The sequence below is a fragment of the Diaphorina citri genome, unplaced genomic scaffold (assembly GCF_000475195.1).
Source record: "Diaphorina citri unplaced genomic scaffold, Diaci psyllid genome assembly version 1.1 scaffold955, whole genome shotgun sequence".
Taxonomy (NCBI): domain Eukaryota; kingdom Metazoa; phylum Arthropoda; class Insecta; order Hemiptera; family Psyllidae; genus Diaphorina; species Diaphorina citri.
The window spans coordinates 40,756-53,365 of record NW_007378386.1 but is presented as its reverse complement, the minus strand read 5'-3'; the positions used below and the strand labels follow the sequence as shown (position 1 = coordinate 53,365).

Below are 12,610 nucleotides of genomic sequence, written 5' to 3'. Positions count from 1 at the left end.
AAACAGAAAAAAAAGAAGAGGTCAGTTTTAGAAAACAAAGAAGAATAGAAAACAAAGAAGAAAAAGAAGACGAATATGATGATGAAGAAGACTTCTAAAAGACGAAGAAGAATAAGAAGAAGAGGAAGGAGAAGAAGAAGAAGAAGAAGAAGACGAAGAAGAAGAGATACGAGAGAAAGAAGAAAGAAGGACTGAATGAAAGCATCAGAAGACTTTGAAGATGTAAAAGAGCAGAAGGGATCGTTTCATCTTCTTTCAGTTTCCTTTAGCTGCATCATATTGACTTCGTTTTCGCTTCTTGTCTACATTCTTACAAACCTTCTTCTCCTCCTCCTCCTTCTCCCTTTCCAGCACCTCCATCTTTACTTCTTTCTCTCTCCTCCTGCTTCTTCTTTTTTCCTCCTATTCTTGTTGCTCCTCCTTCATCTCCTCCTCCCTCCCATTTTCTTCTTCCTCCTCCTTTACTTCTTCTCTTTCTCCTCCTCCTCCTTCCCTTTTCTTTATTATTCCTGTTGGTACTCCTCCATCCCCTTCTTTCTCCTCCTCTTGTTTGATGCTCTTACAAAACTGCTCTTCATCCTTGCCTTACACTTCATTCTTCTCCTCCTCCTTTTCCTCCTTCTCCTCCTCCATTTTCCTCGCCGTCTTAATCTTCTGCTTCTATGACTATTTTTCTTCCTTCCTCCACATTTTTTTTTCTAATATCTTCAAAGCATAAAAAAAAAAAAAAAAAAAAAAAAAAAAAAAAAAAAAAAATTGGACCGATTGCAATACTTTCATTACTAGTATAGCTAGCTCCGCTATACTGTAGTAATAGAAAGTAAAAAAAAAAGTTCATGGATGGCCTTATTTTATTTTCTCCCATTAAAATAAATAATAATAAATAAATAAAATGTCCAAAAATATCGCCAAACGTGTTCATTTTTATTTGTTTTACCGTAGGTAAGAAGGAAAATATTGTGATAAAAAATACCACTCAATCCACCCATGTTGAAGAGATAACTTTGGGACCTACCCTTCTCTAACAACGTCCTTCTTGAGTTAGTACTAAAGTACAATGAACTTCTAGTAGTAAGCCTCATCCTGCTTTTATGAATGACAAACCCGTCACTTCGTTCGGATGGAGTAATCAATTTTCCTTTTTCCTTTCCTTTCCCTCCTCCCCTTTCTCTTTTTCCCTTCTTACCTGTCACTTTTTCCCTCCTTCCCTTTCTTCCTAGTTTCATCACTTCATTTTGTTTTTATCACCTCATCAAGAGCGGGTACTCCGGGCTGCTTTGTGTGAAATTCGTATGGGCTGACGATCCCTCAGCCAATGGAGATGGCTGTCGGAATTTAATCAAGCTTTCAGACGTCTTGCGAACATGTGTGGGACATTTTGCACGTCTGTCACTCTGATAGGGTACTCTTTCATACATATGTATGTCACTTTTTCACTGATAGGATAGGGTAGGTTGGGTATACTCTTTTTATATGTCAATGTCTGTTGTTTCTTACACCGTCCGCACACTGGCACTATTCCTGTCAGTATTTTTTGTCAATACTGTAAGGTATCGTCCGAAATCGAAGAGAGAAGGAAGACAGGATAGGAGAAAGCCAGCCGTTCCGAGAACGAACATTATCCGTTCAGGATGAAATCCAACCGGGCGGGGAGGACGTGTTGTGGGCTCCGTGCGGTGGCCCAACCTTTATGTTTATCCCGACCTTCTTTCGCGAAGGCGATTTAACATCTCGACCTTTAATCTCCCCAAAAACCGTCGAAAGTTCAAAAAAGCTCCAACTTTTCCCTCCAGGCTGTCACAAATCTTTCACAATTCCATACGAGCGAGGCCGTCTGAAATTTTTACGAGATATACCTATTTTCCTTCCCACTCTCTCTCGAATACGATTTCTTTTTTATGATCGAAAAGAAGAGAAAAAAACGAGAATTTATGTTTACTTTTTATATGTTCGGCAAAAGAAAAGGACCTGAAGAGAAAAGCAGAAGATCGAGAATCATGGCGTACTGCTGCAAACCAGCCCCTCGGCTGTTAACCAATGATGATGATGATGACTGTAAGGCCAGTCACTCACTATCAGGTAGACCTGACAGGTACAGCTAATCAGGTGTCAGGTCTAAAGTGTGTGTGCTCATCAGGTATCAGGTAGACCTGACAGGCGAACCTTTTTAGCCATATCTGTCAGGTCTACCTGATAGTGAGTGGCTGGCTAAAGTATTGGAACTATTTATGTATTTATTTCAACTCCAACATCACAACCTTGAGGCTTGTCTCGGGTTGGAAACACAGACATGCAACATTTAGTAACGCAAAACCAAAAGACAAGTATGAAAATGATAGAGGATCTACAAAGGATCTCTTACATTTTCATAGGTTTGAAGTCGCGCGTCTACGCTTCTACGTGGGACGGCACTGATGAGGAACCCTACATACGATCAAGCATACAGCGCACAGTATTCCCAAACTTGCAGTAGTGCAAGTTTACTGCAAGCTTTATGAAGCTTACACTCTAGCTTTATGACGTAGTGCAAGTTTACTGCAAGCTTGCACTACTGCAAGCTTTATGCAGCTTACACTAACTACAAGTCTGATCGTCTGTATCCACCTTTACATTTATCTGATATTGTTGTTGTTTATATCAGAATCTTGTTATTCTTGTTCTCGTTTCTTAATCCGATTTTGTTGTCTCTTATATATCTCATTTTGTGTTTTTTATATCTCTTGCTTTGTTACTTATCTCAATTTTATTGTTGTCCTTCAGTGCAGAATGTGAAATTGTTTCACTGTTCACTGCAATATTTCGTGCAAACAAAAAAGTTCAATGTTTTTACTTTCTTTTTATATTCTTTTAGTTTTATTACCTACTACCTACTTATTAAGTTTTTCAAAAGATTTATGATTTCTCAATTTTTGCCTGAAGATTTCTAAGATACGATTTTGGCAATCTTTCTGGTCTGTTTGATTGCTTTTGTTTTTTCCCCACTCGCCTCGATTTATCTTCTTATCTTCCCACTTCCCATGAATGAAATTTGGAGTAATGGGTTGTCCGCGAATGAAGTAAGAACGTTTTTCTGGGGTTTTCTTTAATACTTCTCGTTATCATTATTTTTTTTTCTTGGAAACCATTGGAAATCTTGGATACAACAGGACATGAGGTACACAATAGGGCTGCCTGGAAGGGACTGACAAGAAACGCCGACCCTATTTAAGTAGGTAAAGGCTATTAAGAAGATGAAGAAGATCTTGGAAACCATTCTGTCAGTCCAGGTCTATTTCCCTCTCAATTCTGCCTCGACCGGGACTCTCTCTGGCTGATGGATGTTGAACTTATCCCGATAATACTGACGCGTGAACTCATTACAGTCGAAAATGAACAGTTTCTGATTCATCACGTTGATTGTAGAACCCACCAGGAGGTCTTTGGGGCCGTAGTAGTCTGACGAGGCCTGCTGATCGAAATAATGGTCTTCGGTTTCCAAAGAACCTGGAAAAGAAGAAGAAGAAAGCGGGATTGACGAGGGGAAACTAGTCATTTCCCGATTTTGAAAATTTGGACCGATTGCAATACTTTCTCATTACTAGAATACCTTCGATATAACTGTACTAACTGTAGTAATAGAAAGTAATCAGGGCCGGATTAGCCCCCCGCGGGGCCCGGGGCAGTTTCAAAGACGCGGGGCCCCCAGTTTGGGCTGATCGAACTTAAAATTTCCAGCGCCGCAGGCGAAATTTTTCAAAAAGTAGGTAGATATGTGCCTCATGCTTTGGCACAAGTTAATTTTTGACGTACCTAATTCGTAGATATTTTCTTATCCTAATTTTCGCTGAACGCTAAAGTGAGCAAAATAAAATAGAGTGCCGCAGGCGAAATTTTTGAAAATTTTGCTAGATATTTTCTTATCCTAATTTTAGCTGAACGCCAAAGTGAGCAAAATAAATTAGAGCGCCGCAGGCGAAATTTTTAAAAATTTTGGTCCACAATCTTGAGAAATCCAGGCTCACCAAAAGTAAATTTTTCAGCGCCGCAGGCGATTTTTTTTTTTTTTTGAAAAAACCCATAATATCTAGTGTAAGTCCTCAAAGCGCGGGGCCCCCAAAAAAATTTGAACCCTGAAATATGAAAATAGGGCCGTCGCGTCAATTATAGGACCCTGACAGCCCACAGGGTTCCATGTGAGGAATTCCAGAGCCTTTTTTTTAAGATTTGCTAGAGGGATCTGTAACTGCCAAGGTCTTATCGTCCCGAGAAGAGAGAAGGAACATGGGATAGGAGAAAGCCAGCCGTTCCTAGAACGAATCTTATCCCTTCAGGATAAAATCCGCCCCGGGCGGAAATCGAACCCTCGACCTATCACTTACAGACGCGCTACCAACCAAGCTAACTAGGCTAGTGCGACCTTGTTTGAGGTGCAGGAATAAACGGTATTCATCTCATTAATCTTTTTTTGTTTTTTTTTTTTTTTTTTTTTTTTTTTTTTTTTTAAAGATGAGTGTTTCCCCCCCGTTTTTTTTTCGTAGCGATGAAACAACTGCTACATTGGACGCTTGTGGCCTGTGTCGTAGCATGCCCATCCCGTAGTATGCCTCTCATCAGATGGGCGAGAAGAGGCACAATACTCCCCATTTAGGTGCTGGGTCAACACGAGAACACCAGAAAGTAACCCGCTGAAATATGTGCAATCGAAAAACGAGTACAAATTTTTGTCGATGGTGGGATTCGAACCCGGGACCTTATTGATATTATTATGTCTTATTATTACTACCTACTTTGTTTTATTTTTACCTTGTACTATCGTACCGTCAAAGAGTGGAGGAATTTCGGACAAAGGACTTTTTTTTTCTTCTCAACTTTTGCAAAAATGTCAACCATTTTTTCTCCTCTTTTATCCCTTTCAATTTTGTTCTCCTCTTTTTTCCGTTTCTAGTTTGTCCTGTTTTTCTTCTTCTTCTTTTTTTTCTTCTTCCATTTTGCAGCTTTTTACATTTCTTCCCCGCACCGTTGCCTTTTCGTTCTTGTATCTACATTTATTTTAATTTGTATTTTAATTTGTCCTCTTTTGCATTTCTTAATTCTCTCTCACGGGATTTACAAATTAGTTTTTATTTTCTATTTTTAACACACACTATCAGGTAGACCTGATCAGGTCTATCTGATAGTGGTTGGCCTTGGAGCATTGGGCATAAATAGGGAATCGACGATAGATAGAGGCGAAGACTTCAAACCGCATAGAACTGAGAACAAAACGCTCAATGTTCTTCCCTCCGCTCTGTTTTGAGCGTAATGCATATTGTGATTTCTAACTGCCCTTTTGCAAAGGCGTCATCCTTTGTCCTTTCATAACTATCTAATGATTTTTTAAGGCTTTAATGGCAGGATTCTCACTTGGTGAGCTTCTTCCACTCAAACGGAAACCTTGTTCTTGAATGAATCCTTGTTTAGACTGTGGGAGTAAAGGGACTTTTCAGCCTCCTCCTAGCGGTATAAATAGGGTATATTCTATTCTATTTTTTTTTTTATTATTATTATTTTTATTAATGGGTAATTTTAAACCCATAATATCTAGTGTAAGTCCTCAAAGCGCGGGGCCCGTGGCAGTCTGCCATTCTGCCTTATGGGTAATCCGGCCCTGAAAGTAATAAAGAATGTCTTAGTAAAATAAAAGATGAATATTATTACCTACTACATAGGAACTTCATTTTCATTTTTTACCTTTTTAAAGTAGGTAAGTAGTTTTTTTTAAGTTACGTAAAATAAATGTTATTATTATGTTAAAAAGTTAGAACTTTCAAGGGTGTACAAAACACTTGGTAAAACAAATTAACTTTTTTTTTAATTTTAAAAGATGAATTATACCTAAATACATATTTATGAATTAAATCCATTAACCCAGTTTTTTTTATTGTTATTATTATTTATTTTTAGTTACCTCTTCTTATCTGCATTAAGGATATGGTTCAAGGTTTGACATTGAACTATGGTTATAAAAGCAAGTGAAAGAAATAAGCATTAATGATTGGGGGGGTACATAAAACAATTTTATTGTATGAACTCTCTCCATACGTATCCTGTCTCTATGGATATTAAATTCCTTTTTTTTTTATTAATTATTATTATTAGATTATTACATACCTAATTTAGAAAATAATTATCAATCAAATCTAGGTAAATCAAATTATGAATAATTTGTGGTAAAGCAGAGCTTTAATTAACATTTTAATTTAATTAATTTACATACTGTGTTCTCTTGGCAAGAATTACAGAGATCCCAAACTTGCAGTAGTGCAAGTTTACTGCAAGCTTTATGAAGCTTACACTCTAGCTTTATGACGTAGTGCAAGTTTACTGCAAGCTTTACGCAGCTTACACTAACTACAAGTCTGATCGTCTGTATCCACCTTTATATTTTTTATCTGATATTGTTGTTGTTTATATCTGAATATTCTGAATCTTGTTCTCGTTTCTTAATCCGATTTTGTTGTCTCTTATATCTCATTTTGTGTTTTTTATATCTCTTGCTTTGTTACTTATCTCAATTTTATTGTTGTCCTTCAGTGCAGAATGTGAAATTGTTTCACTGTTCACTGCAATGTTTCGTGCAACACAAAAAAGTTCAATGTATTTACTTTCTTTTTATATTCTTTTGGTTTTATTACCTACTACCTATTTATTAAGTTTTTCAAAAGATTTATGATTTCTCAATTTTTGCCTGAAGATTTCTAAGATACGATTTTGGCAATCTTTCTGGTTCGTTTGATTGCTTTTGTTTTTTTTCCACTCGCCTCGATTTATCTTATCTTCCCACTTCCCATGAATTTATCAATTGGAGTAATGGGTTGTCCGCGAATGAAGTAAGAACGTTTTTCTGGCGTTTCCCTTAATACTTCTCGTTATCATTATTTTTTTCTTGGAAACCATTGGAAATCTTGGATACAACAGGACATGAGGTACACAATAGGGCTGCCTGGAAGGGACTGACAAGAAACGCCGACCCTATTTAAATAGGAAAAGGCTATTGAGAAGATGAAGAAGATCTTGGAAACCATTCTGTCAGTCTAGGTCTATTTCCCTCTCAATTCTGCCTCGACCGGAACTCTCTCTGGCTGGTGGATGTGGAACATATCCTGATAATACTGACGCGTGAACTCATTACAGTCGAAAATGAACAGTTTCTGATTCATCACGTTGATTGTAGAACCCACCAGGAGGTCTTTGGGGCCGTAGTAGTCTGACGAGGCCTGCTGATCGAAACAATGGTCTTCGGTTTCCAAAGAACCTGGAAAAGAAGAAGAAGAAGAAGAAGAAGAAGAAGAAAGCGGGATTGAAGTACGAGGGAAAACTAGTCATTTCCCGATTTTGAAAATTTGGACCGATTGCAATACTTTCTCATTACTAGAATACCGTCGCTACAACTGTAGTAATAGAAAGTAATAAAGAATGTCTTAGTAAAATAAAACATGAATATTATTGCCTACTACATAGGCACTTTATTTTCATTTTTTACCTTTTTAAAGTAGGTAAGTAGTTTTTTTTTTAAGTTATGTAAAATAAATGTTATTATTACCTATGTTAAAAAGTTAGAACTTTCAAGGGTGTACACAACACTTGGTAAAACAAATTAACTATTGATATTATTATGTCTTATTATTATTACTTCGTTTTATTTTTACCTTGTACTATCGTCAAAGAGTGGAGGAATTTCCTCTTTTATCCCTTTCAATTTTCTTCTCCTCTTTCTTCCGTTTCTAGTTTGTTCGCCTTTTTTTTTAATTCTTTTTTTTTCTTCTTCTTCCATTTTGCAGCTTTTTACATTTTTCCCCCGCACCGTTGCCTTTTCGTTCTTGTATCTACATTTATTTTAATTTGTATTTTAATTTGTCCTCTTTTGCATTTCTTAATTCTCTCTCACGGGATTTACAAATTAGTTTTTATTTTCTATTTTTATTTTCTAATTCAGTTTGTTATCGCACTCTAGGTATGTCTTTCTCTTTTCTCCCATCCCATTTTTTTTTTTTTTTTTTTTTGTAATTTATTTATATATAATTTTTTCTCATTTTATCCTCTTTCATTTTTTTTTAGCTCTTTATACCTAAATACCATATTTATGACAATTAAATCCATTACCCAGTTTTTTATTGTTATTATTATTTATTTTTAGTTACCTCTTCTTATCCTGCATTAAGATATGGTTCAAGGTTTGACATTGAACTATGGTTATAGAAAGCAAGTGAAAGAAATAGCGCATTAATGATTGGGGGGGTACATAAAACAATTTTAATTGTATGAACTCTCTCCATACGTATCCTGTTCTCTATGGATATTAAATTCCTTTTTTTTTTATTAATTATTTATTATTAGATTATTACATACCTAATTTAGAAAATAAATTTCAATCAAATCTAGGTAAATCAAATTATGAATAGATTTGTGGTAAAGCAGAGCTCTAATTAACATTTTAATTTAATTAATTAATTTACATACTGTGTACTCATTTGCCAAGAATTACAGAGAAAAGTCCATGTGATGATTTAAATAAATATTTCACCTATCACCTTATATTATACAACTGTTATGGATATCACAGAGTACATATTATGTACTATGTAAGTGCCTCCTTTGCAATCAATTTCCTGTTTCAATTTCTATTTTTACAATCGTAATGCCATCACTTGTCGCTACACGATTAAAGTAGCTACTCGGTTGGTCTTCAGGTCTCACAAGGCTCAGTGAACAGACTCGAAGCGTAAGAGCCAAAAATACTTTCATGATCCCGCCGGGAATAGAAACCGGGACCATCTGGCGATACAACCCAATAAGCCACGGCGGCTACCAATTTGGATAAATAATTACTTTTTCTGTGGATTTTTTCCCACTTATTTTTTGTTTATATTTTTTTCAATGTAATAATTTATAAACAATATATAGATATATTATTGAAATACATCCAATTATTATTTTTTTATTAATTTTTGATTTATTGAAAATATTGGAGTAAAAAAGAGCTTATTAAAAAACATTCCCTTTCCTCTGCCTCAAATACCGGATATTAAAAAATGATTTTTGAGTACTTCAAACTCTTTGCCCGCTCTCTCTCTGTATCTCTCTCTCTCTGTATCTCTCTCTCTCTCTTGCTCTCTCTCTCTCTTGCTCTGTCTCTCTCTCTCTTGTTCTTTCTTTCTATTCACTTTTTCCCTTCGGTATTTTACTGAACTGTGGAAATAGGAATACCCTACATAAATACTAATATAACAGTGAAGTAATAATACTACCTAAAAAAAAAAAAAAAAAAAAATTGGCACGATTGCAATACTTTCATTACACAGTGTAGCTCCGCTAGTACTGTGTAATAGAAAGTAAAGAAAAGTAAGTAAAAAAAAGTTCATGGATGGCCCTTATCTATTATTAGTTCTTTCTCCCATTAAAAAATAAATAATAATAATAATACATGCAATAGAACACGGTAATGTGCCAAAAATATCGCCCAAGTGTTTCATTTTTCACCATAGGGTAAAAAGGAAGACATATTGTGATAAAAAATACCACTCAATCCACCCATGTTGAAAGAGATAACTTTGGGACCTACCCTTCCTCTAACACATCCTCCTTGAGTTAGTAACTAAAGTACAATGAACTTCTAGTAGTTAAAGTCCATAGAGAGAGAGGAGAGGAGAGAGGAGAGAGAGAAAAGAGAGAAAGAGAGAGAGAGAGAGAGAGAGAGAGAGAGACAGAGAGAGAGACAGAAAGAAGAAATTGGAAACTTTAATTTTCGATTTTCAGAGTGTTTATTTTGTAAAAACCTTATCCTAACATCTCTCTCTCACTCTCATGTCTTGTTTTCTCTCTCCCTCCTCCCTCTTTTTTCAAAGTCATCTTCAGCTATGTCTCTCTCTCTCTCTCTCCCTCAACTTCACACTTATCTGCTGTTCTATTTCTATTTCATATAGTATTCTCCTATTTTCAAGAAGGCATATACCGGGATTGACTTTCTGGGGTTGGAAATCCAAGATGACGCCATTGGAGCCTCGGTGGTGTAGTGGTCAAGGCGCTCGACTGGTAAACAGGAGGGCGTGGGTTCAATCCCAGCCGAGGTATGGAATACCTACCTCGGTGGTGTAGTGGTCAAGGCGCTCGCCTGGTAAACAGGAGGGCGTGGGTTCAATCCCAGCCGAGGTATGGAATACCTACCTCGGTGGTGTAGTGGTCAAGGCGCTACCTACCTCGGTGGTGTAGTGGTCAAGGCGCTACCTACCTCGGTGGTGTAGTGGTCAAGGCGCTACCTACCTCGGTGGTGTAGTGGTCAAGGCGCTACCTACCTCGGTGGTGTAGTGGTCAAGGCGCTACCTACCTCGGTGGTGTAGTGGTCAAGGCGCTACCTACCTCGGTGGTGTAGTGGTCAAGGCGCTACCTACCTCGGTGGTGTAGTGGTCAAGGCGCTACCTACCTCGGTGGTGTAGTGGTCAAGGCGCTACCTACCTCGGTGGTGTAGTGGTCAAGGCGCTACCTACCTCGGTGGTGTAGTGGTCAAGGCGCTCGCCTGGTAAACAGGAGGGCGTGGGTTCAATCCCAGCCGAGGTATGGAATACCTACCTCGGTGGTGTAGTGGTCAAGGCGCTACCTACCTCGGTGGTGTAGTGGTCAAGGCGCTACCTACCTCGGTGGTGTAGTGGTCAAGGCGCTACCTACCTCGGTGGTGTAGTGGTCAAGGCGCTACCTACCTCGGTGGTGTAGTGGTCAAGGCGCTACCTACCTCGGTGGTGTAGTGGTCAAGGCGCTACCTACCTCGGTGGTGTAGTGGTCAAGGCGCTACCTACCTCGGTGGTGTAGTGGTCAAGGCGCTACCTACCTCGGTGGTGTAGTGGTCAAGGCGCTACCTACCTCGGTGGTGTAGTGGTCAAGGCGCTACCTACCTCGGTGGTGTAGTGGTCAAGGCGCTCGCCTGGTAAACAGGAGGGCGTGGGTTCAATCCCAGCCGAGGTATGGAATACCTACCTCGGTGGTGTAGTGGTCAAGGCGCTACCTACCTCGGTGGTGTAGTGGTCAAGGCGCTACCTACCTCGGTGGTGTAGTGGTCAAGGCGCTACCTACCTCGGTGGTGTAGTGGTCAAGGCGCTACCTACCTCGGTGGTGTAGTGGTCAAGGCGCTACCTACCTCGGTGGTGTAGTGGTCAAGGCGCTACCTACCTCGGTGGTGTAGTGGTCAAGGCGCTACCTACCTCGGTGGTGTAGTGGTCAAGGCGCTACCTACCTCGGTGGTGTAGTGGTCAAGGCGCTACCTACCTCGGTGGTGTAGTGGTCAAGGCGCTACCTACCTCGGTGGTGTAGTGGTCAAGGCGCTCGCCTGGTAAACAGGAGGGCGTGGGTTCAATCCCAGCCGAGGTATGGAATACCTACCTCGGTGGTGTAGTGGTCAAGGCGCTACCTACCTCGGTGGTGTAGTGGTCAAGGCGCTACCTACCTCGGTGGTGTAGTGGTCAAGGCGCTACCTACCTCGGTGGTGTAGTGGTCAAGGCGCTACCTACCTCGGTGGTGTAGTGGTCAAGGCGCTACCTACCTCGGTGGTGTAGTGGTCAAGGCGCTACCTACCTCGGTGGTGTAGTGGTCAAGGCGCTACCTACCTCGGTGGTGTAGTGGTCAAGGCGCTACCTACCTCGGTGGTGTAGTGGTCAAGGCGCTACCTACCTCGGTGGTGTAGGACAGAGAGGGGGGGGGGGGGGGGGGGTAGATATAAATATAATAAATTAAATAAAAAGTGGGTTCAGTGAACTTTAGAAATTGGAAAAGGGGGCTTCTAAGAGGCTTTCTTAACGGATATCATACATAAAATAATGTAATGTTATAAATATAGGTATATAAAACAATAAATTTAATAATAGCTAGGTAGGTACATACCTACATAAAATATTTTTTTTTTATATATATACCTATATATTTAAACAAGGTTTTTTATTTACATATGTTTAAACTATACCTATGAAATATATAAGACCTTGTTTATACTGACCTTGTTTGTCTGGCTAAGGGACTATAAACAGAAGTCTGCTGAGGGACTATAAACAGAAGTCTGGCTGAGGGACTATAAAGAAAAGTCTGGCTGAGGGACTATAAAGAGAAGTCTGGCTGAGGGACTATAAAGAGAAGTGCTGAGGGACTATAAAGAGAAGTCTGTCTGAGGGACTATAAAGAGAAGTCTGGCTGAGGGACTACAAACAGAAGTCTGGCTGAGGGACTACAAACAGAAGTCTGGCTGAGGGAATATAAACAGAAGTCTGGCTGAGGGACTATAAACAGAGAGTAGATCAGCGTCTAGCTAGGGGACTATAAACAGAGAGAAGACTAGCCCAAATTTCCTCCCGCTATATCAATAGCGAAAGTTCAGTGCGAAGGGCAACCCACTCGGAAAATTCCTCAAAGCGATCACTCTAAAGCTGATTGAGAGGCCGACGACAAACGCCGACCCCATCTGAACATGGGAAAAGGCGAAAAAGAAGAAGAAGTATTCGTTTTCCATAAAACCTAATAGATATTCTAATTCTATTCTATTCTATTCTATTAATTCAACAAACGAATGTGACAAAGTTCCGGACACACCCGTCAAGCAACAAATTAATAAAAT

The 12,610-nt window shown here is 39.2% G+C and overlaps 1 protein-coding gene across 1 annotated transcript in view; it reads right to left on the bottom strand.

Moving 5' to 3' along the window:
* Window positions 1–3,268: 3,268 nt before the first annotated feature.
* LOC103513325 (EF-hand domain-containing family member C2-like) overlaps window positions 3,269–12,610 on the bottom strand; it is a 34,699-nt gene continuing 25,357 nt past the window's right edge. Inside the window, exon 6 of the mRNA XM_008478143.1 lies at window positions 3,269–3,483. Within this exon, the coding sequence (XP_008476365.1) occupies window positions 3,269–3,483 (215 nt within the window). The remainder of the gene's footprint in view (window positions 3,484–12,610) is intronic.